The 26,512-nt window shown below is 39.7% G+C and overlaps 2 protein-coding genes across 6 annotated transcripts; both read right to left on the bottom strand.

The window, feature by feature from the left end:
* Window positions 1–2,634: 2,634 nt before the first annotated feature.
* On the bottom strand, window positions 2,635–9,940 carry mrpl48 (mitochondrial ribosomal protein L48). Of its 2 annotated transcripts, none has more exons than XM_030075554.1 (8): window positions 9,740–9,940; window positions 8,184–8,239; window positions 7,852–7,883; window positions 6,798–6,886; window positions 5,146–5,315; window positions 4,183–4,285; window positions 3,982–4,071; window positions 2,635–2,866 (listed from the first exon to the last, which is right to left on the bottom strand). In XM_030075554.1, exons 1-8 carry the CDS (start codon window positions 9,758–9,760, stop codon window positions 2,780–2,782), a joined length of 648 nt encoding a protein of 215 aa, XP_029931414.1. In that variant the 5' UTR covers window positions 9,761–9,940; the 3' UTR covers window positions 2,635–2,779. The 2 variants fall into 2 exon arrangements, with proteins under 2 accessions (XP_029931414.1, XP_029931413.1); XM_030075553.1 differs by having other exon boundaries at window positions 8,184–8,245; window positions 9,740–9,939.
* Window positions 9,941–11,307: 1,367 nt separating this feature from the next.
* LOC115376936 (E3 ubiquitin/ISG15 ligase TRIM25) lies at window positions 11,308–22,624 on the bottom strand. Of its 4 annotated transcripts, none has more exons than XM_030076779.1 (8): window positions 22,468–22,624; window positions 19,253–20,179; window positions 17,793–17,901; window positions 16,350–16,445; window positions 15,161–15,394; window positions 14,833–14,855; window positions 14,299–14,447; window positions 11,308–12,990 (listed from the first exon to the last, which is right to left on the bottom strand). In XM_030076779.1, exons 2-8 carry the CDS (start codon window positions 19,897–19,899, stop codon window positions 12,683–12,685), a joined length of 1,566 nt encoding a protein of 521 aa, XP_029932639.1. In that variant the 5' UTR covers window positions 19,900–20,179; window positions 22,468–22,624; the 3' UTR covers window positions 11,308–12,682. The 4 variants fall into 4 exon arrangements, with proteins under 4 accessions (XP_029932639.1, XP_029932640.1, XP_029932642.1 ...); XM_030076780.1 differs by having other exon boundaries at window positions 19,253–20,176; XM_030076782.1 differs by having other exon boundaries at window positions 19,253–19,928.
* Window positions 22,625–26,512: the final 3,888 nt, after the last annotated feature.

The following is a 26,512-nucleotide window of genomic DNA, read 5'->3' as shown; positions in this document are numbered from 1 at the left end:
AGTAAATTACTATATATTTATAGTAGGTAAACTGAATATAGTTTTATACCAGTCTTATGATGGTGGTGCACTACTAGATGTAACAGCAGAACCTAAAACACTTTGAATTTAGTTGGTAATCTAAATCAAGAAGATTACACTACGTCTTATAAATCTACAAAGTGAACTGAGTTATAAGAACATGCTGCTGCTGTGTACCTGTATGACTGTGCGTGTGTGTGTGTGTGTGTGTGTCTGAGCTTCTTGATGAGTGTGCAGACCTGCGGATTCCCTGATGTGGCCTCCTTGTGGATCGACCTCTCTTGGGATTAATGTCAGTGCAGCTTCTGAAAAACAAGGACAAAAAATATTCCTCTTTCCGGTCACATCAGGATATGAATGTGACATGTCACGCAAGGGCCTGCTCAGTATAAAGTAGTGGTGCAGAATATTGAACCGTTTGATTGACGCATTTCACTAAACAGGTATTTATCAATTTGCACCAAAAAAAAAAATTTTTTTCTTCCTTCTGATTGATTATGCTCATATGACAAAGTATGGCAAGTCAATTACTTCAGCTTTGAGTCTGACAGTATGGAAAGTGAAAAAAAAAAATGTTGTCCTGTGGTGTTGCTACAATAGACAACACAATAGAAAAACTCAAAACAGTAAATAAAAGAATAAACATAATTCATAATTCATAAAAAGTATTTTTTGTGTGTGTGGTTCTTTTTTTGTTCTGCATTGCTTACAACTATAAAATTTTTTAGATCTCATCTACTTTTTAAAGTTTTTCATGTTAAACCAAATGCAAAAAAGCAAGGCAGGCTGGAAACAGTGAAAGGAACCGTAATGAACCACCTTAGTGTCTGGGTGCATTTGGTTTTTGCCTAGTATGGTAAAAAATGAATCTGATTTTTTGCTGATATACAGGGTCGGATCACAAGACATAACATCTTGAAACAGATCATGGCCTGAACGAGGAGGTAATCCAGGTTGGCGTGCATGGCAGAAGGGAAGATCACGGACTTTTGAATCAAATTTGGCCAACCATCTTTCAGATCTCTAATAAGAGAGCTAAAGACTTGGTCACGGCCAAAGTATTTATAATCCTGCTCTCGACATAATAAAGTTAGCTACATTTGATCCACACTTGATCTGTTACGCGGTGCCATGTCTGCCAGTGAAAAGTACACAGCAAGAATTTTATGCTCCCAGTGGATTAGCAGCTTCAAAGGCATCCTGATACAAGGCAGTGCCCAGGGACTCAGATTGAAACAATGCATTTTCCACAACACTGCTAAGATCCCCTATATCTTCCAGCGTGTGTGTTGTTCAGGTTTGGGGAAACACCTGGTGCTTATGGGCGTACAACTTGCTGCCTGATTTATTCACACTGAAATAGTGACCTGAGTGTCTCTGTAATGGGCACACACTGGGTAAAGCATTTCTTTCCTGACTCGTTCTGTCTGAGACATACTGGAACTGGATCGATGTTTCTGAAGTGACTTTTAAAAACTGATTTTTTTCTTCTTTTATCAGTTTTTAATGTACCAGTGTTGCATGTCCGGACAAGATCCTCTGATTTTAGTACGGCCACAATATTATTTATATCACCCTCTGACGTACAGAGTCACTAACTTCTTTCTGAGCTTAAAAAAATAGACGAGACTGGCTGATGTCATGCACGTCTTGGAAATCCTCAATAATTGGATTACTGAAGATGAGAGTGACAGTTCTGCCTGCAGTTTATGGTAAAATGAGGCAAAACTGTTTAAGAAGAGATTCATCTGCTCGTCCTCTATATCAACATCATCCAAATTATTATTTTTTTTTTTTTTTTTTGAGGGTTTTGACATATTTTAAAAAGTGCATTATCTTTTAGCCCGAGTCACTGGTTTCATTCTATATTCAATCAATCCTCTTATTTCTCCTGTATTCTTGATACACTCACTTATATGCAGGTAGACATTAGTGTAGAAACTCTTTTCTAATGTATACTTAGACTTTAAGTTTTACAAAATTTCCCTATTTCCCACTGTATCGTGGAAAAGGAATATTTAATAACCATCTAAACAAAGTTACTAAAACTGCTGAATGTGTGTAAGCCAACTGATTTACACTCTCTTCATTTAGTAATCACTACCGAGAAGCCTATGAGCAAAGCAGGAGCTGAGTAGTAGAAAAATATAGTGACTGCATTAAACAAGACAAATATGCAAATGAAAACAACTGTGTGATGCGTTAGAGGAAAGAGGTATGCACTGCAAAGCTTGAATAAAGATATGGTGAGAAAAAAGTAAGTCACTTTTTCATATTGATCTTTACAGCATAATCTTATGCCTGGTCCCATACCTTTTGCTTTTAAACTTCAAAATCTGCATATGCATAGCTTTCATCATAGTGAGAAAATCACACCCAAGTAGCATGAGTACATGTGTACAATATATTTGCAGGAATTGATGAAATTTTGTGATTTTGTCCCCCCAAAAATAATGGAAATATATAGCATTGGATTGTAAAAAAAAAAAAAAAAAAAAAAAAAAAAGAAGAAGAAGAAGAAAACATACAAAGGTCTACAAAAGCACACAGACATACCACCACGAGGACACATCCGATACTATGCACCATATCAAAAATACAACAACAAAAAAGGAATTTCAGATTCTTTTAATAGAAATGAATACAATTAACTTAAATTCAGACAATCCAGATTTGCTCCCGTTCACCAGGATTCAGACTGGTGTAAAACACGTGTCAGATATAATCTTGGCGATCAGGACAATCAAACTTCAGCGTGTTAGTGGTCCTTTTGGCCCATCTGTGCGATAAGCCCCTCCAGCTCCGGACGTGCCTTGAACCGCACTTGGTAATCTGCCGCAGTGTGCTGAGAAGAGGAAGAAGAAGAAGGAGGAGGAGGAGGACGACAACGACGACGACGAGAAGAAGAAGAAGAAGAAGAAGAGGGAGGTGAGAGGTGGAGATGATTACAGAAACACACAGATACAAGAGACAAACTGCGACAGCTTCAAAATGACTTTCTCCCTTCATTTAGCGGTCACTTATTACCATTTAGGCCATATTTTGGTTTGGGTTTGGGTTAGTTTGGGTTCTTATTCCTTCAAAGTACCCACAAAGACTAGCAACAAAACACATAAGACAAGTCTAAAGATAAAAAAAATATATAGTATATGTGCAAATTTTGAATGGAATATGTCTGATAGGGTTAGGGCTGTATCAAGCTATTACAGTATACCAGGGTGTTTAGAAATCCAATACAGATGCTCTTTTGTCAGGTAAACTGATACGGAGACGCTGTATTGAGGTGATGCGTTGCAGTGCACAGCAAGCACCACTAGAGGTCAGCGTCTAGTGGTGGGGCAGGCTGCTGAGCTAAGAAAGATGGAGCCTGCGAGTGGTGGGGATAACGTTACAGGACGAGTAGAAAAGGAAAAAAATGCTTCTGCCCCTGTTTGGGAGTATTTTGGGTTAAGAGGAGCCAATCAACACAGATGAAGCTCTGTGCAGTATCTTCCACGGAGTGAACAAGTATCATCGGGACCTTCAGTGGAAGAGGTTTTTCCTTTATATTCCACGGGCCACAAGCATTTGAAGCAAGCAAGACGTGTCTAAGAAGCCTAACTGCATATTAGACACACAGGATTGTAGGCTAGAAAATATCACACTATGACTACAATGACTTCTATCACCAGCAGCTTTTTTTTGTACGCAAATGATGTCATATTCCCCGGTGAAATGTCAGGAAGGTATGAAAAAATAGATACTGCCCAAGTCTTAATGTCTGATATACCTTAACTTTTCCATGGTTGGATATCAATCTTAAATCTTAGTTTGTCCATGAGTGTGGCAGCAATGGCTGAATTTCTCTTTGCATTTGGGTTAAAAAAAAAAAAAATTTGCAAGACCACACTTCATGCTGTAACAGAGCTGTCCTTGTGCTTGTGTCTGAAATACAGAATAAGCCCCCACACAGACACTCACCTCTTTTATGCAAAGTTCAATCCCCTCGGGTTGATTCTTCAAAATGACATCCATGAAGGTGGGACAAAGCGCGGCGTTCAAATGACTGAGCTGTAATGCGTAAAAATTAGACAGAATGATAACACTGCAGAATGATCAAGGCTGGGAAATTCAGTGTAAAATTCATGTGATTAACCAAGAAGAAAAAGGACAAATTTTTACCTGGACGATTCGCTCGTGCGTCTTCAGGACGGCATCGACATACATCTTGGTGCCTTGCTCTTGCATCAGCATGACCTCTGTGGTTTTGGTTGGCAAAGCATAGCTGCACATGAAGAATAGTGTTAAAAAAAAAAAAAAAAGTCATGTAATGTTTTCTCTTGTGAGTCAACTGGCGTATTGTGTGTCAAAGGTGAGCTGTGGGTGTGTGGTCCGCTTTTTTAAAAGATCATAAGATTAGGCAAATTTTAGATTTTTTTTTTTTGATTTTACGATTATGAAAATGAGTCTGCTGACATCTGAGTGTAAACACGCTTGTCTCTGCAGTGTGCCCATAGGTTTCATCTGAAAAACATGAATAAACCCTGAATAAACGTTGGGTTTTGTCTCACTGCGACGACATCAACACAATATCATTTTGCGCGATTGATTTAGCCAGCCACCAGTGGTTTGCCACTGTGGAAAAACGGCAGCTGAAATAAAATGCTGCCAACCAATCAGAAGTGCTCAGGCCTGCAAAGCCCAACCCCAAAGATCCTGTACTTTTGGAAAGTATTACCCCTTGGACATGGATTTTTTTAAGGAGTAAAATAATCTCCCAGGAACTTGATTTAGAGCCTTGACCCTGCGGTGGAAACGTGGTTTACGTGTGGACCTTGACCTCATGATTAAAGACGGACGTGGACCTTGAGGCTTGACCAGTTGTGAGCCACCACAGTATACAACACTACGCTACAGCTGGAACCAAAACAGAGAGGCATTGTGACGCTAGCAGGTCTGCTGAAAGCTTATTGATTAATTAGGGAAGGAATTTTATCAGCTGTAGCTTAAAGAGCCCAGTGGGCATTAAGTAGACGATAAATGCCAGAGGACTTGTAGATTTCCAAACACGTTTCATTTCCTAACACGCAGAGTTGCTGTCTGAAACCTCTGGCCCGTCGACGTTTCTCTGTGGTTTCCCCTCACCTTTCAGCCACTTTGATGCCCAGCCGGTTGCAGAGGTTGTGGATGTACTGGGAGTAATGCTCCACCACCGTCATGTCGTAACCCGACACCTTCACGTTCAGAGTCCCGTACTCTGTGTTTGTCGCTGCTGCGATCTGTTTCATCTGGTGCTTGTCTTTCTTTTTCTTGGGCTAAAAAAAAAACAAAAACAAAAAAAAAACAAAGAGAAGCATGAGACAAGAGCTGTTTACTCGATGGTGTGGCCTGACGGGACTCCCTAAAAACTTGGCATTTGACGGAAGAAGTTGTTTATTAACTTAATCTTTGCTTTAACCCCAATATTAAACCCTCAGGAGACGTGACACCTACTTAAACCTTCAAACAGAGGGGATTTTGTATTTTTTCTGATCTCACATTCACAAAGATACTCATAGGTTTTTGCACCTTGTACTCCTGGCATGGCTACAACTGCGACTAGACTGTCCTGCAGATTTTCAAGTGACTTTTACCGGACTGTTGATAAATTCTCATGTTCACCATCATAAGGTTATACGGGACAATATGTGCAGCTAAAAAGTGCTAAAATATACTGACATTTAGTTGGGCAAAGTTATGGCTAACAATAAAAATCTCCTCAGATGGGGAATCTGTATTCTGATATCAATGTAGTGTCTTGATGCGCCCTGCAGAACGACGCCCATGTGAGCAAAATACCAAGTTTTTAGGGAGTCCCGTGGCCTCACACTCGCTGCGATTATGTTTGTTAGTGTCAGGTAAGCCCATGTAGGCTGGGCATAAAAAAATAAATTAAAAGTAGTAGCTGTATTTGTATTGTGCTCATCTTCATCAGATACAGGGCAGGTTTACACTGCTGGCTCCAGGTGCCTGTAGCTTATTAACATTCAGTGTTACGGGTGTAAACACACAAGTTTGAGGTGACATGGGTGGTAAAGCATCCCAGCAGCAGACAACAAAGTGAGACACAGAGTCATAGACGAGTGTGTCTGAGATGGTGTGGTTCCTGCGCTGGACTGCAGATCACACCAGACAGCATGGACAGATCTATCAGCAAACTACCAGTATCAACAATAACAACTTTAAAAAGCAATATCAGTATTGGTCCAATAGTATGTACACTGCTGTGCCAATAGCTGGCTGATTTTTATGACTTTTTTTCCAAGGACTGTCACTAACACAGGAATGAAAGCGACAAGGTTTTCTGTTTAAAATCAACCGAAAGACAGAGAGAAATATGACAAAACGATTATCTGAAGACAGGCCGGTCTGAAAAACTGCACCTGCATTTGAATTCTGAGTCTCCCGATAATTCATATTGGTGTCAGTACTGTCACTTGTGGATGGATAGATACTGGATAGTGGTATCACCCTCAAAAATACCAATCATCAGCTAAGTTACTGTACCTCAAGTGCATGTATTATAATGGCGTAACGTTGCTGTTATATCACATGATTACATTAACAAATCTTTAAATGAACTTTATTTTAGTATGCTGCTTATTTTGTTTGGATGAGCAAAGGTGAGCTTCATATCAAATTAACACTTTATTAGAGATTATATTACGTGAGCCGAGTGGGGAATGTCTCACACGTGCAGGGCGTCAAAAAGGCTTTAAGGATCATAAATAAAAACACAAACCGGTGAGAAGCCTTACCGCTTCCTTAGGTAACAGATGCCTCCACCTGCCAATCCCATGAGTCGGCATGGATCTGTAGTGCCTTTCATTTCCAGGAGCCACGCCACCTGAAGGGAACAGCCATGCAGCCAAACACAGTAATACACAAATAAATGTGCAATTAGTGCTGCTCGATATGGACAAAATCAAATATCACAATATCTTTGGCTGAATAGCTAAATATCAAGATTGTGATGATACTGTAGGGACTATTTGGTGCTTTCATAAGATGTTTACACACAAGAGATTTTTGAAGTCTAGTAAGTTCAAAAAACTGCATCACTTTTACTGTGCCGCAGCCTTTAAAACAAAACAAAAATATATATTTCTGTACTGTTGTAATGTTTTGTAGGATTTATGCACATATTTAGACTCAAAGCTCATTCTGCACGTACTTTTGATACAGCTTTTGATACAACTTTATACATACTTACATACTTACAATGTTCTAAGGTACATATTTTTATATTTCTCATTTCTTTTCTATTTGTTGTAATTTAATTCTTCCCTTGAGAATTGAGCGACTGCAACTGACCCATTTTCCCCACAGGGATAATTAACGTATTTCTGATTTTGCTACTTATTTCTGTGAAACTGGGCGCTGAAACTGGGCGTCAGCAAGTAAAAATGTGCAATGTGAGCTCAGGGAAACATTTCAAAGTGTAATCTTCGCTAAACTTTATAATTTTTCATAATTTTCCAGGCTCTCATGACAGTCTCATGACTGTTGTAGATGAATGGAGAACTGGTCCATAAATTTCCAGGATTTGCAGTTTTCCAGGACACACAGGAACTGGTCTGATATCATAATTATCAATAGCAATATAAATCACCCAGCCCTTGATTTTTGCACCGTGAAGTTAACAGGCCAGTGTTTGTCCATCTGTCTTTCTCTCTGTATGTATGAATATTCACTCTTTTTGGACTGGTAGTTAAGAATGAAGCAGCTCAAACACTGCTCTAAAGAGAAAAGAATACCATCCTGACAAAAAAAAAAAAAATGAACACTCGACACCAGACGATAAATACTTACCACAAAGAGGATGCTGGATGGATGCTGAAGCCCTTTAAAACAACAAGAAAATAATTAGTCAACAGCTCGGACCTGGATCCCTTTACGTCTTTACGATGCACTTTACTCTAAAACAGCCTGCATTCTTGCAATTGTCAAGTCAATCAAAATAATTTCACCGTCTTCTCCTGTCTTTAAATATAATGCTAGACAATATTTTTAGATGATGTGACTCTTTAAATGGGATGTCATGGTTTTTCTTCAAAGCGACTACAATAATCAAACCCTTACAGGAAGCAGCAATATGACACTTCACTGAGAACAGAGCATTAATAGAAAAAAAAAAGGCTTACCGGTTTAGAAATGCTGACGTTTGAGTCAACAGAAGTGAATGCTGTGCAAGGGAAACCTGCAACTGGACAAAATAAGACAACATAAATAAAAGCAATACTTAGTATATCTGGCTCCTTTCATACAGGGGTTCAAACTCCTTTACAATATACTAGTGAAAAAAATGAGAATAAAATAAAAAATAAAAAAAAAGGTATTTTAAAACAAGAGCAAAGAGTGTGTGATGAAACCGGGCAGAGGCAGCAAAAAACAAACAAACAAAAAAATGTCATTAACATATATTTAAAAAAATGCAGATAAAACACAGGAAGATATAGAAACTGTAAAATATGTAGAAACAAAGGAAGACATAATAGCCTTGTTTACAACAACATTATGTAAATATTGAGCAGAATAGATGCAAATAGTTTCTATTCCATCATTTATTGAGTGTAATTAAAGCAAGTAAATCGTAATTATAACCAAGAGGTCTTGAGAGAGATTCAGTATTTGTTGTGTTATGTGCAACTAGTCTACTCTTTTTTCTTGTTTGTTTGACGTCACACACTTCCTCTTAATCTGACTATTATATATTACATCAAAGCCACTGCAAACACACATCATATACTGGCCTTATAATAATAAAACACTTTCAACCAGTGAGTTTTGTGCCCTGTCCCAGACGTTTGTTAATAACGTTTGAGTTTCATGGGCATTTTATTTATTCACTGAATTGTTAGGTTAAGTTTTGGTAACGTTAATTGATGGTCTATGATGGCCTAAAATGCTGTTTCAGAGGCTTTTCAAACTCAAATCAGATCTGATAATAAAATAATAATAAAAAATAAAAGTAATATTACTCAAGGTTAAGGTCTTGAATATAGGTGAAAAGTAATGGCTGAGGGCTATTCCAGTTTTAAAAGTGAATTGATTTTGATGTTCAAAGAGATAATGTTGCTATCACACACACACACACACACACACACACACACACACACACACACACACACACACACACACACACTTCCGAGGACATTTCATTGACTTCCATTCATTTATTGGAGACTTACCCTTACCTTAACCCTAACTACTGCTTGCCTAACCCTAAGCCTAACCTTGACCCTGACTACTACCCGGAAAACCCTTACCTTAACCCTAATCACTACCTGCCTAAGCTTAACCTTAACCCTAACCACTACCTGCTTAACCTTAACCTTAACCTCACCCTAAAGTTAGCTTAACTTTAAACCAAGTCTTCCCCCTAAAATTAATGATTTTCACTAAGGGACTTTGTTTTTGTCCTCATAAGGGAGGCGAGACCCCACAACATTAGTAATACCTGGTACACACACACACACACACACACACACACACACACACACACACACACGCTTCCGACATTATCTGTATCTGACACAGGCAACCAAAAGGCTCATTTTAGCCCACAAGTTGATGTGTTATAGCTCTTTTCTTATTGGCAAAGCTACAATAACCGCCAGCTGACACAGCCGCTGTGCTAATAAATGACCTCTGTCCAAACCTAACACCTGTGGTGGAGAGAAATGACAAATAACTTTACCTTTCGAATGACAGGATTCATGCTTTAAACGCTGGTTATCCGTTAAGCTGTATGTTAACGAAAAACAAGCATCAGGCGTTCAGCTGCGGCTCAGTTTCTTTCCATAAAGATGAAAAACCTTCAGAGTGAAAACCAAAAACATGCGAGCTGTTAAGAAACCAGTCCGTCGTCATTTGTGTCCGACGTGGTTCGGACACGGTGGAACAAAGGTTCCGGGCGCGAAAAATCTCTGGATTCTCAATGTAGTCGCAATACTCATCATACCGAATTGTCAGTGTTGTTATTGATTACAATTGGAGCCAAAAAAAAAAAAAAAAAAAAGCAAGTAGTCTTCTCTAGAAAACATGACCATATCTAAAAAAAATAAATAAATAAAAAAAAATGTACATAACCAAAAGGCAGTATTCAGTGTTGTTGATTTTAATCTGATACTAAGTTTGACTGTGCAGGAAATTGTGCCGATCAGCGTAGACTTGATATTAATTGTATCAATATACACCCAGTGGCCAATTTATTAGGTCCACCTGCATAATCTAATCCAATCCAATCCAACTGTTCTGCCATGCAGTTTCCTTTTCTGCTGCCTATAATGCTCAAGTTTTCTTTTTGTCACAGTAATAGAGGAGTTCATTAAATTCTATGTGCATTTTTTGCTATCTGCATTTTACTGAGGTGTTTCCAATATTCTGTCCCCCTCATCGTATATAAATAGGGAGGACAAATAATTAGAAACACCTCCCAATATAATGTAGTACAAGACCTCTGAAAACTACAACCTCAATAATAAACATAGAATTGAATTTACACATTCGCCACAATGTCAACACGAAACTGAACATTATAAACTTTGTTAAAGGTAGAGTTTATGGCAGAGCTGTTGCATTGAACTGCATTAGACTGTACAGGTGGATCTGATAAAGCGGACACCGGGTGTATGTTTGTCTGCATGCCTCAGTGTCTAATGATAATACAAAGTAGTAAATAATGTAAGCAGTCACTGTCCTCTTAACATGAGGAAATTAAAGGACATAATGGGGGTTTGGGCTGTTGGGACTTTGTAAAAGTTAAAGGTTTAGTTAATGGAAACTCCTGCCGTTGGTGCCTTGTTCTAAGTAGTGTTTACCGTGAGGTGTGATGCTTAAAAGATTCAAAATGAGTGCTGTGGTAAGAAGACTTGCTGATGTGTGGCTTTTCTCATCTCAAATTTAACTTCCTTCCTCTTTCAGTCTTTTCGCTATGCCTGTCTTCCTCTACTCTAAGTAAAACAGAAGTTAAGTCACATAAAACTGTGGTGTTGTTTCCACTTAGTAGAGCCTGACTAAAGACAACAGACCAGTGATGCACAATGATGCACATTTTTAACATTTCAAACTTTATTTATTAGGGATTTTGTTTAAAATGTCAGTCTGGCCCCTCTGAAAAATCACCCGTATCAAAATAAAAAATAACAATAACACCTCTTAACATTCATATATTTTAAGATGAATATCATGGCAAGTTTTTTTGTGGTGGGTAAGGTGCAAAATCCCACCTGATCTCAAACTGATGCTTACACAATAATAACTGCATAAGAACATTTCAGATCTTTTTTTTTTTTTTTTTTTTTTAACAATGCATTCAGTTTTTTAAGCACAACTATGAAAAGCAGTCATTAACCTGTACCCTATGTAAACTGTTAACATACTGAAAATATTTTGATTGCAATGAGTTGTTTTTTTTTTAATATCATGCAAAGTAATTTGTCAAAGGATCCATGCACACACGCGCACACACACATACACACACCCTTTGGTTTCTAATATTCAACTTAAGCATACAACCATCCACTTACACAGGGTTCGCTTCAAGTGAACCGCTGCTGAAGTTGTGAATGTTTCCCGCCAGGAGCCTTAACATCACATGCATCTCCTTCAAGTCAAATATGTTGGCAAAGATCTGCCCATGTGAGTCCCATTTCAAACAACACAAGTTACTGAAAACAGGTTGCTCCTGTGTGTTACTATGTTTTACTATGGTTGTCAAAACCTAGAAAAAGAAGTAAATTGCAACATTTTTGTTTTCCATGCCTGGAAGGATTAAATAAAGTAATCTGAGATCCCCTGGCTGTGACTGACTACATTCGTGAGTCTTTTTAATGCCCTGAATTTTACTTTTTACTTTTTGTTAAATCTTAGCACCTGTTTGTCCATCACAAGTTCAATGACAGGTGCATAATATTATCATAAACATCTTGGACGATAAAAGAAGTGCGAGTGAGCTAGTGGTATTGTGCAGAGCAGGTGACACTTAGTGAAAACATGACTGGTATTCAAGGCAATTTCCTCCTCCTACTCCTCCTCCTCCTTGTAAATACAGGGCTGTAGCAAGTGTAGGTGGTCCTTCGAAAACCATCTTAGCATTGTGCTACATGAATAAAGAGCCCCTTATTCTAAAACATTAAGTTTAATTTTGAAGTAAATAGGGGAAAAAAATGTCTCTTGGGTTTTCAAAGTGTCACCAGCATGCAGAGGCTTTGTTAAATATCATGACAGTTCCTCTGAAAACAAGCCATTCACATTCTTGTAGGTGTGCAGCAGATGCTTTTTAATATAAAAGCACCGTAATAAAGCAAAGCAGTGTGCAACACAGGTTTAGCAGGAGATTCACATTGGCAGGTGCTCAGTGCAAATTTCTAGTTTGGAATCCAGCTCACTAAATGCTCTGTTGCGATCCAGTGTGTCATCTCAGCAGGGAGGTTTGAGGCAGAAACGTGTCAGCTGCTTTTGTCTTTAACTTGATGAGCGGCGAGAGAAAACAGCTCTGCCTGTAAGTTGAGATTGTGGAAGCAGGTTTGCTCCAAATCTGCCCTGCACATGAATCTCAAACACAAGAAGACACTCGCAGTTGAGAATCAAATTCAAAGTGCTCTTATTGGCATAAAAATCTTTCAAACAATTTCCTCCATTACACGCCTCTCGCCTCTTCTTCCTCCTCGTCCTCATCCTCCTCCTCTTCCTCCTCCTCCTCTTCCTCCTCCTCCTCCTCTTCATCGTCCTCTTCGCCCTCTGGGCTGTAGTCATCATCAGCCGACTCGGTCTGTGAGAGTCGGCCGATAACAACTGTCTCCTCTTCCTCCTCCTCTCCCTCACTCCTCATTTCTTCCTCCTCATCACTGCTGTCATACAAATCGTCTTCTTCGTCGTCTTCCTCCTCCACAGCTTCTTCCTCATTCTCCTCCTGCTCTTCCTCCTCCTCCGTTTCTGCAAGATGACCTGACATGTAGCCAGAATACACAAACCAATCAATGATTTTTTTAAAAACATTTTTGCATATCAAAAACAGCATTAGAACAAGTTCCTTTGGAAGTACGATCAAATCAAACTTGTACACACACATACACATATACACATACATACACACACATTTCTAGTCCAATGTACAAGCTTAAACTGGTTTGTTTTATGCATCATTATGACAAATTCTGGCAAAATTAAAAAGTAGCCTACATCAGCAACCTGTGTCGATGGCACTTAATCCAACATATACTGCATTAGTACTCAGATTAACAGATTGCAGAGCTGGATAGACAGCAAGGCCGTATCAGAGAATATGTCTACTCTGATTAAGATGTCAATCCAGCCTGTTCAATCCTCAGTAGACTTGCTCTGCAGACAAATAAATCTTTCCAGAGCCGCCTTGACCACACGGAAGCATTGGATGGTGTAAGTTTTGATAGACTCACAACAGCTGAAACCACCATAAAAATCTCTGCAGACACAGAATAATTCACTCCTGGGCCGCCTTCATGCCCTGGAGAACAGGTCCCTTAGGGCAAAGCTTTGAGCTGTAAACATCCCATGTCCAAGTTGCTGCGGGAGGTCGGGCCCTCATGTGTTCCCAAAGCCCCCAAAACTCAAGAGAGCACACCACGCACTGTGGATCGGATTTTTTAAATTTTTTTTTTTTTAAAACAGTGGACACTCTTGGGCACAAGTTCTTCTGGTGCATTTGTGATCTCTATCTTCATCCTCCTGCTCTCTTTTCTATTCTTGAATGTACTGTAACGAGAGAGCCTCTCCCAGCTGGTAATAAACTGCTCTGCTGCCTGGCTAGCTAGTGAGATGTTCCCAGCATGCCGTTCAAGCAGTGTAATTTTATAAATGTACAGTTATTAGTTTTACAAACTGTGTAACAAATTGCTGTGCGCCATTGTGTTTTGCCCTGTTAAAGAGGGTTATAACCATAAGGAGCGTACGCAGTTAATAGGGGTGTAATAGCGATACATGCCACACCTGGTGGTAAAATTCAGTATAACCAGTCTGGTCCAGCGTTGGGCTTAATATCAAACTGGTTTGAAAATTTGTACATCGGCCCAACCCTTACACACACACATATGCACGCACACACGCACATACACACACAAACACCTGTATTTCATTTTGACTCTGACAACAGTAAGATACCATGGGAGTGAGTGTCTGCATATTTGAGTGAACTGAGTGATAGAAGTGGTGACTTGCATGTGAGCTGTGTGCATCAGAGATCTATGTAATAACATAAATAAACTCCAAACTCCTTACACAGGGATTCGATGGCAGCGAGAATGGGAGAGCGCAGTTCAGCTTGGAGGAATTTGTTCATTTCTTCTTCCATCGTTGCTCCAAGAACATCTGTCTCCATGTCAATGTATTCTGGGTAAAACAGGGTTTTCCGTAGCTGCCGACGACACCTGAAACACACGAGTACATATGGCATACCCTGGTTTATTTATGGCTCTCATGACACACACACATACACACAAGGGGAAAGAAATTCACTTGTTTCAACCAACATACACACACTTGCAAAATTAAAGGGACACTTTCATTTCAACCCACAAAAAACTTTCCTCCAATAAATATGATCAACACGGATCACCTACCACAGTGGATGGTGAAGTAGCACATATACAAAATTCTTTTATTAATGTTACAAATACAGACAAACACAAGTGGGAGACACCTCTACATTTTAATCTGATTTATCAGAATAATCTGCTACCAGTCATACACATACAGACGCTCAGAATAATTTATGCACATTAACAGGAAATGGAATTTCACTCCAATACTTACTGTTTTCCTGTTGTCTTGTATGCCTGCAAAAGAAGAATAAGGATGACTTTAGAATAACTAGATTATCAAAAGATATTTTCATAAGCAACAAAACACACTGGACAAGAAATTTTGCACTTGAGTTGATGTTATAAATTAGTTTGTATTATGTAAATATTTTTATTATGTGTATTTAAAGTATAAATTTTATTACATAAAAAACATGTTTTAATTGCAATGCAATGTACTTGCATACTTTTCTCTTTTATCTTATGTTTTAAAAAGCAGCTTCCTTCCTTCTGAAGTATCTGCTTCACAATCTGTGGTAAATGCTGAGAGAGCTCTTCACCTCAATGAAGCGGAAAGGGTCGTTTTCCTGCATGAGGCCCTCAATGCCACAGCGGACCTCCTGGAGGCGGGCCTGGTCCTGGCTGATACTGGAGATGTTCTTTAGGATCGCCGGCCCATTGGTGTCGCAGTGAATTCGGCTCCAGTCTTGCAGCCTTGTGATAAATCCGTCCACTTTGACCTTCATCTCCTCGCCCAATCTTGTCATGCAGCGATCAGAGTCCTCCATAAACTTCTGCAGGAGTTGGGTGACGATGAGACACAGAGAGGGACAAGGATATCATCAGTAGGACAGTTGTACACATACATGCACATGTTATGCAAAGAGCTACCATTTTACTAAATTAGTGATCTTAGTGAAGGTGGAACCAGCAAATGTTAGGAGCCGCCTCTATCCTGTCCCTGCCAGTTTGTTTACCCTCTGTTTCCCCTCCCCTTGTGTTTTGTCAGTCTATCTTCCTGTTTGTAGGCTGGGCGTGGCAGGCTCATTTGATTCATCCCACTCACCTGTTCCCTCTCACGCACCTTGATCTCATCCTGTCATCATCTCCACCACTGTACTGCCTATATAACCCTGGTTCAGATCTCCACTCGTCGCCAGTTTGTCCCGTACCATGCGTGGTAACGTCCCGGCTCCTGTTAGTGATTTTTGCTCTGCTTATTGTCAAACTGTTTTTGACTTTTTTGCTTCCTGCTCTGCCTTTAGACCCTGCCTGCCCCTCCGTGCCCTGCCTGCTGCGCCCAGCCACTCCAGGATTTCTTCGTCTTGTCTTATTGTTGTTTTGGACTCTTTTGGTTCATTAAAAGAACTTTTTTATCTTCACCGGATCTGCATTGTTGGTTCGGTTCTTTTGAAGCTCAGGCTTAATAGCAAATGTTTAATATTTTTAGCTGATAAATGACTAAAATGATTAATGAATTACCGTAATTTTCTGTTAATTGTCCAAACAATCAACTAATCATTTAAGCCCTTAAATATTTGATGTGGAGTTAAATTCTGACCTAGGCAGGATAACAATTTAAATGCGATTATTGCACCTCACAAGTAAGAGGACCGTGCTTCTGAAATGAATGCAATGAAAAATAACTTAACAAATATGAAATCACAAGTTAGAATGTAGGAGTGACAGCTGATGTGAAACAGATTACTCTGTAGTGTTTAAAATTTAGGCAAAACTTGGTAATCTTACCTTGTTCTGCCTCTCCTTCTCCTTCTGCTCGTGGAGTTTCTTCTCCGCCATGCTGTACTTTCTCTCAACCCAGTACAGCTGTTTATCCAGCGTGCCCTGGTGAATGAGAGGGGCTACAATGCTTAACCACAAAATCACCTCAAATGAAGGTTTCAAGGTGCATTTCATCAAATTTCAACTATCCCAACACACTAAAGAACTGTACTGTATCTGTTGAGGGTTGATCAATACCAGTGACTTCATGATTTCTACCACCATGTCCACATACATGCATAAATGTGAAAAAGTCATTTTTTTTCTCTCCACTTTGGCCTTCTGTCCACAGACACAAAGCCGGTGTTTTCCACACATGAAAATAAGTGGAAAAAAAGGTCTTAACAGCTCACAAAATTGTTTAATATTTACAAGGTTTAGTGTGGATATGGTCTTACTCAGATGCTGAAATTTCTTGCTTTCAAAAATGGACTGCCAGGATTTTCATTTTAAGTAAGAGGGGAAAATAACACCAGCCACCAGCCAAATACTAGAAACGCTGTGATTGTTACATTTTTCTACTCTACTGGTCACTTTGGAAGGGGATCAACCACCATGTGGACAGTCTTTTCTATTCTACGCTTTGGCTGCCGGCATAGAGGACAGTGAGGCTTGTTATCCTGTAGCTATTATGGCCAGTTGTTTTGTGCATCATTGTGAAACTACAATTGTGAAACTCTTTGATTAATAAATAAATAAAGGGTTAGGCAGGAAAGGACTTTTGCTAGATTTGTTAGCAAGCTTTCCTTGATGCAACTTGTGAAACTGTTGCATTCACAAGTTCGTTTGTTCACTACAACAAACTGGAAGCCTCTCAATTTCACACACTGGTTAGGAAAATAGAAGCACAGGAGACAGTTTCACTTTCCCTTGAAAAAAAAAAAAAAAAAAAAAAAAACTCAAGGTCACATGACTATGTATTTCTCTTTCTGTCTCTCTCGCTCACACACACACACACACACACACACACACACACACACACACACACACACACACACAGTTGCAACCACAGACAATAGAGGGGTGATTCATTAGGATTCCAGAGTCATCCCAGGACACTGTGTGAGCCAAACAAAAGGTGGTGGAAAACCAACAGAATACAGTCAGCTCCTCAAAACTACACACATTCATGATTCCATAGCAAGATTTCTTGACTAGATTACAGGATTTTGTGTCCTTGTTTGATACAGTGTATGTCAGTCGTGGCTGGGCAATACATCGGTCACCAGGTCACATCATTTTTCCTCACAACAATAAATGAACAATAATGAAAATTGGGCCTGAGGATTCATAGACCCTGCTTTAAAATCTACTGGAAACAAACAATCTTTTTCTCATGCTTTGTCAGAGACCAATTTTTTCCTATTATTTCAGACCTGTGTAGGAACGCTGACAGTCACATGAGTATACCTTCAGATCTTTCATGGTGTTTTTTAGGGTCTTGATTGTGTGTCCTGAGTGTCCTCCTTCAATGGTACAGGCGTTGCACACACACACCTTGTCGTCCATGCAGTAGTATCTGGAGTTAGATGCAAATCACATTAACACTGAGGTTAACTTTCAGACTTTAAGCTAATTCGTGCACAGCTTTATGGAATTACATATGGAATTAAAAAGTAAGGATGCACATCTGTATATGTGCATTTTTGTAAGAACAATAGTAAAAATCCAGGTTCAAACTGATTCAGCTTTCAGATAGGCTTTTAAGACGGACCTATCTTAAAATTAATTGTCATTTAAACAGAGGACCATGTTAGTTTTATGCTGCTGCTACTTCAACAGCTGTTTTAAATTACACACTCTTCAAAAAAAATATTTAAAATAATATTGGAGTGACACTGATTTTGCTTTTCAAGCTATAACCAGTCATTACTGATGGTCAGTTGATATATTGGGGCATCCCTGAGTTCCCCAGTGGAAATTTAAACTGGGACTGAAGTCGGATTTCTGACTCAGAAAGTTGGACGAACCTCACCAACCCTGACCTCAAAATTCAAGATGGGCGCTCTGCACATCAACAGTAGTGAAAGCTGTGGTAATACACTTATTATTAGCATTTCTGCCAGAGTATATGGCTGAGCCACATACTCAATTTACACATGGCATTTTAAAGATTTATATTTGTTAGTTCAACAGAAAAACAGAACTAAAACACTGTGCTGTGTCCTTAGTTTGAACTTGGGCAGTCTTAATAAACATGAGCATGTCTCTCCCACAGCTAGACACATGAGGATCCGGGCAGCACCTGCTGTACCAGGTGTTTTGAAGCTGACTCTGATTAGACATTTTTTCAGTGGGGTTGTCACCCAAATATTGAGTAAACTCTAACAATGCATTTTACTCAGACATTCTACTAACAATGGAAAATCAGGAAATTTAATTACATAACAAGAAGAAATTGTAAAATTCTAATACAACACTGTCTTTTCACAGATTGGTCTCATAGCAGGCCAATCCATGTGTAAATAAATCATCATACATTTTATCTGAACAGTAATTAAGGGTGACATAACATACTGCAACAGCGCAATCTGTATCCAATATTTTGACAACAGCCAGATGGATGACTTGCCTACACTACTAACATCCTGCTAAATGCCACAGTACTCGAATCATACTTTTTATGGCATACACGCAACTGCTGTCCTGATTGGACGGGCAAAGGAAACCTTTTTCTGATGCGGCACGTGAAACAACCACTATTTGACTAGAGCAAACCAACATCAAGTCATAAGGACACCCAGAGACACAGAGTGTCATTTGAAAGCAAATATACTCACTGTTTGTATAACATGTTTCATAATGTAGAGAGTGTCAGACACAGAGAAAAAGTGAGAGAGAGTGTGCATGTGTGCGCCAATTCCTGGTACCTGTATATCTCATCGTGATCTAGGCACTTCCTCTTCCTGAAGTCATTCAGCGGTTCTGTCAGTGGATGCTCGCGGAACGCCGGCAGCTCCAGGTGTGGCTTCACGTGCTCCTGACACATAGACACCTCGCACTTCAGACATGTCTTGACGGCCAGTGTCGACACAGCAGAGGCCGCTGACACTTGCATCTCACCCTGCTCCCGGGACACAGCGCTAAAAGAGGGCCCCTCGCTGGGAGGAGCGCTGCCTGCTGCCTCAGCCCCCACTGGCGGGCAGTAGTCACATGGAACAGAGAACAAGGTCTTGGCCGGCTGCGGTGCCAGAGAGGAAGACAGCGGTTCTTTGGACACAGAGGCAGCGGCGGCAGCGGCGACTGCAGTGGCTGCTCTGCCGCGGCGGCGGTAGTCCTCGGCGATATTAGCCAGCTTGAAGTTTTTCTGAAAGTTGCCACTAGACCGGTGGCTGTCGCGACATTCGGGGCAGCGGAAACGACCGCGCTCAGACTGGCGCTTCAGGCGGCGGAGGCAGGTCAAGCAGAAGTTGTGGCCGCAGGGAAGCAGGTGGGGGTCGCGGTACAGGTCCAGGCACACCGGACAGGTTAGCTCCTCCCGCAGGACACTAGACTGATCTAACAGGGCTGATGCCATGTTGATATTCAGGCTGCAGGGACGCAGGGCTGGACAGGTAAGATGGAGACCAGCAGAGGTGGGAACAGAGGAGGAGGAGTTGATGAGGAGGAGGTGGGGACAGGGGATGAGAGAGAAGTGTCAAGGGATGACAGGATAGGAGTGGTGAGATGAGAAGAATGGAGATGGGTAGAAGAGGAAGACTGGGACAGGAAGGGTGGAGGGGGAGAAGGAGAGGAGGTTGAAGACTCCCAGTGTACAACCTCTTCCTCTGTAGTTGACCTGGATCAAAGCTGGGCTGCTGAAAGTTTGGGAGACCAATGAGAAAAGAGAGAGTGTTGTGGATACTCAATCTGGATTTATAATTAAAATTTATTAGTAATGTGGATATAATGACCAAGCAGGTAGAGGCTAATAGCAACAACTATAGCAGAAAATTGCAACCAGCCTTTAAAACCGCCTCTTCAATATCACAATATTACAATGTCCAAAAGTCCACATGATATCTAGTGTCCTATCATGGCATCAATATATTATTAATATTAACTATTGATATTGCCCAGTTCTCCTTTTAAATATCTCTTAAATATAGCACTTGGTCTCAAAAAGCTTAATTATCAAGGTGTACTCCTTACTACCTTTTAACAGTTGTAATTGTATGCCATCAATTTTGTAACTTTTCCTGACTTTTCCACCACAACATCTCCTAACCTACCATTCTTGAGGGTATGTCCTTTTTGGGCTGAACTCTTCACATTTTACTGTTAGTTCAAGTTCAGGTTTCCAAATTCACTTTTTCCCTGTGTACAGATCAATCAGGAACCAGAAACCGAAGAATCTTCAAAACCCTTGTCTTTTTGTACGCCTGCGTAGCTGAAAAGACCTAAACCATTTCCCCTCGGATCAAAGGCTGTTTACTCATGACAGCCTTGTGTTTGGCTAACTCAGCCTGACTCGGAAACATGTTGATCTTCTCGGTTTCCATTAACCCTAACCTGCTGCCTTCAAATTTACTAACTTTTTTGGGGGGGTCGAATTGGACCCCAGTAATTTAAACCTCCAGAAAATTATTATAATAAAAATTGTCACTGTTCATGTGTCAGGTATTTTATGTGTCTTGTTGATGACCTCAATAGCCCTTTAAATAAAACATAACCATCCTCCACTCACCCTGATACATTAAAGCTCTTGTGGGAATCATGTTTTTCCCAATTATCACATGACCTGGACTGGTTCTCGCGCGACTACAGGGTATTGGTTCCCTAAAGCACAGGGAAGTCTTTTTTTTTTTTTTTGATTATTATAAATGTCATGTAATAGTTCCACAGTGTCATCCAAAACAACTAAGACAAATGCGTGTAAAACGTTGATGGTTCTTACTTGTTTTATACAGCTAAAACAGCCTGGGGTGAAATAGAGCCCAAAGAAGCACTGATGCATGCAAAATGTGTCCAGGACATTGAAAACGTATCATCATGTTATGTCATTTTATGTTTACCCCTTTGTCCCCATTAAATTCGAAGTAATGAAATATTCATCAAAAAAAAAAAAAAAAAGTTAATTGTGTATTTAGAGATGTTAAACACTGAATGGGGTCAAATTGGCCCCCCATAGGTAATAGGATGGTTAAGGAGAGTGCCTTCATTTCTTGCTTCATATTTAATGAGTTTTCCTAATATGATTGATGTTTTCAATGTCCAGTGCCCACCCCAGGCAAATAACACTTCCCACAAATGCGTATTGGTTGTTTTGGATGGCACTGAGAGAAACTATAACATGCTATTTATAACCTTCAAAAAACTTACCCTCTGCTTTAGGGCCCTCATCTACCACACTCACACCTGTAGTGGCGAGAAAACCACTGATAGTTAATTTAACATTTCGGAGAGAAAAACATAATTCCCACATGAACTTTGATGCATAATAGGGGTTTATGTTTTATTAAAGGTGAATTAGGCACATAAAGTACCTGACATATAAACTTAGGTAAGAATTAGTATTATAATGATCATTTCCTGGAGTTTTGAATTACTGGCCCCAAATTTGAGAGTAACACGAGGATTAACGGTCATGTCCATCCAGTAAAAACTAAACCAGAAACCAAAACCAAAAATCTCTATCTCTATCTTTAGCTATGTTATCTGAGATTTCTCCTCATATTATTAGAAGATACACCGCCCATGACTATTTAACAACGCTTTTAATTGTGTTTTGACGCCGATATTTCACGATATTTCACTTTTATCGAGCTTTCTTCAACCCCAACCGACGGCCGTTAAGTTAGCTAATGTATATCGCTACGTGACATGCCGACAAATCTTCTAGTGGCTAAAAAAGGGGGAAAAAAATGCTCAAACCAAAATATGACAACACTTATATTTCTTACCTTTACAGTGAACAACAGTTATTTTCGTCTAAGAGTGGCGGTTCAGGTTCAAAGCGACCGTAACAAACGTCGAGTTGGTTAATATCGTTAAGATGCACCTGTCGTGCCGAGGCTAACTTACTGTCAGAGACGCTAGCTTTGCTCTGCTCTATGTGTATGTGTGCGTGTGGGTGCCATTATATCGGTTTGTGTTTGTCGGTTACCTGTCTGTGGCCCCTCTCCGGGCACCTAGGCAATATTTCGATCAGTCGACCTTTGATTTTTTTTATTGGGAGTTGTCGCTGGCTGGCGCAAACCGCGTCGACACCTGAGAGGCGGACGGACCGCAGCTAGCAGAGCAGGTTGATGCGGGGACTGTGCTGCCTTCAGGTACGCCTCGTAAACTCCAACACCCAAGAGAAAAAGAAAGAGAAAGAAAGAAAGAAAGAAAGAAAGAAAGAAAGAAAGAAAGAAAGAAAGAAAGAAAGAAGCGACGTGTGCCTCAGTGGCGGCGGCTAAATTGTAGCCAGAGCAAAACCCATACATGCCCACATACCCAAACATGTTAAAATAATAATAATAATAATAATAATAATAATAATAGACAAATATTTTCTAATTCTAATTTGGACATTGCCCACATCTATGCACATTGTATACATCGATGCACACTGGTTTTATTGGCTTTTTATCATCTATTGATCATCTGGGCGCTATTTATTTATTTATCATCTGTTTATACTGTAAATACATTGTATACATCGATGCACACTGGTTTTATTGGTTTTTTGCACATTGTTTTTTGCACATTGGTACTTAGATCTTTAGATCTCGAGGGTCATCTTTATTCTTTTTTTTTTATTTACTTATTCTTTATTTTTGATTTACTTAATCTTGTACTCTGTGGATACTGCTGGAAACTGTGAATTTCCTTCGGGATGAATAAAGTATCTAACTAACTAACTAACTAACTAACTAAATATAGAATACGTTTGAATGCAGCAAATACAGTTATTAGTCGCTGCATAGTTCTCTGTTAAAAGTTATTTTTTATGGCAGTGCTGCTTGTCATAGAATTTAACTGAACTGTGTTTTAATGGCTGGCACAAGGCTACTTCATACTGCAATGAGTGCATTTTTTCAATGAGTGCAATACTTAATATCTTTTCAGTTATTTTTTTGCTTTTTTTCCCTAAAGTATTGTTTTTATTGAACTGGTGTTCACTGAAGTTTCTGCTGGTTATATTTCCGAGAGTCCATGAAGGCAACAAACATCAATACACCATGTGACGTCACTGCAGTGCGCTTCCGCCACTGATTTGCTCGTGCCGAGTCCAACACTTTCATGTGCAGGTAAATTGTGAATTATGGCTGCATTAGTGTTAATGAATGTTTGGGTAACGGTAATGACACAGCGACACACTGTCAGTCCGTCTGCAAAGCGCTCATTGCACTGAGAACTCTCTGCTATCAGCAAAACACAGTGAACAGCGCCACCGTGCGGCTGCGGGAATACCACTTTGAGCACTAATCCAGTCAGGTCCATAAGTGTTTGGACAGTGACACCATATTCATAATTTTGCCCTTGTACACCAGCCACAGTGCATTTGAAATGGAGTCATCAAGATGTGACTGAAGTGCAGACTTTCAGCTTTAATTTAAGGGGTTGAACAAAAACTTTTTAGGAATTACAGCCAGTTATAAATTGTCACCCCATTTTCAGAGGCTCAAAAGTCGGACACTTGAATAAAAAGCAGTTTCATGGCCAGGTGTGACTTTTTCCCTTGTTGTTCATTATGAAAAATAAAAATAAAAGTGTTTGCATTTACATTTGGCAGCTGTTTATCAGAACCCTCAACATGCGATCCAAAGTGGTATCCATGCAGGTGAAGGAGGCCATCATTAGGCTCAAAAAGCAAAGCAAAAAAAATCTATCACACAGTGAGCAAAAACTTTAGGAGCAGCCAAATCAACGGTTTGAAAAAGAAGGTCCGCACTGGTAAATCCAGCAACACCAAAAAGCCTGGAAGACCACAGAAGACACCAAAGAATGACCAAAGAATGCTTTTCCTGGTGAAGAAAAACCCCTTTACAATGTCTAGGGAATTGATTTTTACCCTTAAAATTATAGTTATGTGTGTAGTTATGTTGTCCATTTATTTTGGGCCTCTGAAAATGGGGTGACAATGTGTAAAATTGGCTGTAATTCCTAAAAGGTTAATGCCATATTTTTGTTCGACCCCTTAAATTAAAGCTGAAAGTCTGCAGTCACATCTTGATGACTTCTTTTCAAACCCACTGTGGTGATGTGCAAGGGCAGAATTATGAATATTGTGTCACTGTCCAAATACCTGACTGTATACACTAACACATACCAGTCTGTCTTGTCTGTTGAAAAGACTAGTGCAATTGTGGTGTTGAAAGTGAGGTTATTATAGTTAACTGCAAACTAAACTAAAAAAAAAAAAAAAAAAAACTAAATGTAAAAAAAAATTAGTTAACTGAAATAAAAATAAAAACTAGAATGAAGAATTAACTAATTAATTTAAACGACCATGTCGTCATCATGTCCTTACAAAATGATAAAAAGGTATAAAATACCTATCTCTTTCCTAGTTCAAATTTTTTGCTAAATTTTTAATTCAAACATATTCAACTTCTTCAATCTAGTCCTTGAGAAGCTCATAAAAACTAAATTAAAACATTTTTAAATAATAAAACATAAATTGATGCGAGCAAACACACTGTGGAAACTACCTGAAACTAAACCGAGTTTAAAATAAAAATTAAAAAAAAAAAAAAAAAAAAAAAACTGTATAAAAAACTAGACTTTATAAAGTTTCTGAAGAAACTTTGATGTGCTTGCCTTGCCAGCGCCTAGACATGTGTAAACCGCCAGCCCTATGCTGTTTGTGGGCTGTGTAGTGTTGTGGCTCTTGCCCAGGCGGGGAGTTGAACCCTGGTCTCCTGCATGGCAGGCAGAGACACTATCCACTGTGCTACTGGGGCTTGTGTGGGCGGAGCCAGAAATGAGGCTCTATGAAGCACACAGCATGAGTGATAGTGCTGCTTCTGTGAAAAATCACCTAAAAGTAGTGGTCAAACAAATGCTTCTTTGTCAATGATAGTAAGTCCGAGCAGAAAATAAAATGTACCATGAGAAAGGCAAGGCTTTGGGCTTTCAAACTGTGTCAAAATTATTTTCCAACTCCCAAAAATGCCCACCTTAGAGCGAGTTGGAAAAGTGTGTCTTTCTGCTTCTCTCCCGAGACTTTGCATTTCAGATATAATGGGAGTCTATGGGGGAGAGAGCTGGCACTCCTGCCTCGTTAAGTGTCACAGTGTAAAAAGTTGAAGCTACTTTGCTTTTGTATTTACATTTTTCAAAGCACAACTATTTTTCCTACAATTTGATCCCAAATTTATGCATGTGCAGTGAAAAGTGTGGCCAGCAGAGCAAGTTTAAGACAAAAGTTTTAGGCGAATTTTCAGGGCTGCTCCACTCTAGCCCTCAGGAATGCCACTCTAGCTCACGCAATACACACTCATTCAAAAGTCAGAGGCGGCTCAAAAATAACTCCAAACTTAAACTGTGTTTTATGGCAAACTAAAGCAGACATGAAAAATTGAAGATGACACACATAAAGTTGAACATCTGCTGAGTCATTTAAGCTTTGAATGGAGTCTGTGGGCCAAAGAATGAGGGAGCTGTGAGGCTTTGAAAATGCATGAGTGTCTGCCGATTTCCCATTATTTTTCAATGAGGGCAAAATCGCGATTTTAAAATTGAATTATGAGAAATCGCATAGTCTGATCAGTTTGAAAATTGACACACCGCTTCTTCTCCACAAGACGCACGTTTTTTGTATTTGGTGCGTGGACGCAGGTTAAAAGCTCTGGGCCCTGGAGCCCTCTGAAGTTTTGGCCATTCATTTCGGATGGCCGAAATTTTCAGGAAAATTGGAATTTTGAGAATTCCGTGAGTTGGATTCCTTATAAAAGTAATAGCACACTTCTCCCAATGGGGCCGCACATTTTCCCAATTCATTGTGGGGGCCTAAAACCAAAGCTGTAGGAGGAGTAGCGCGCCGAAAAAAAGGTGGAATAATAATAATATTAAAAAGATTAAATATGCAAGATTTTAAGATGTGTTGCCTTTTCAAGGCAAGCACATAATGAGAACTGATGGTTGGAAGTGGTTTAAGTCTTTGTGCTGTGAGCAGAACCACAAATTGAATTTAGGTAAGGTAGTCCAGTTCTAGAGGAGAG

Source organism: Myripristis murdjan, chromosome 18 (assembly GCF_902150065.1).
Source record: "Myripristis murdjan chromosome 18, fMyrMur1.1, whole genome shotgun sequence".
NCBI lineage: Eukaryota > Metazoa > Chordata > Actinopteri > Holocentriformes > Holocentridae > Myripristis > Myripristis murdjan.
This window is presented reverse-complemented; position numbering and strand designations above follow the sequence as displayed.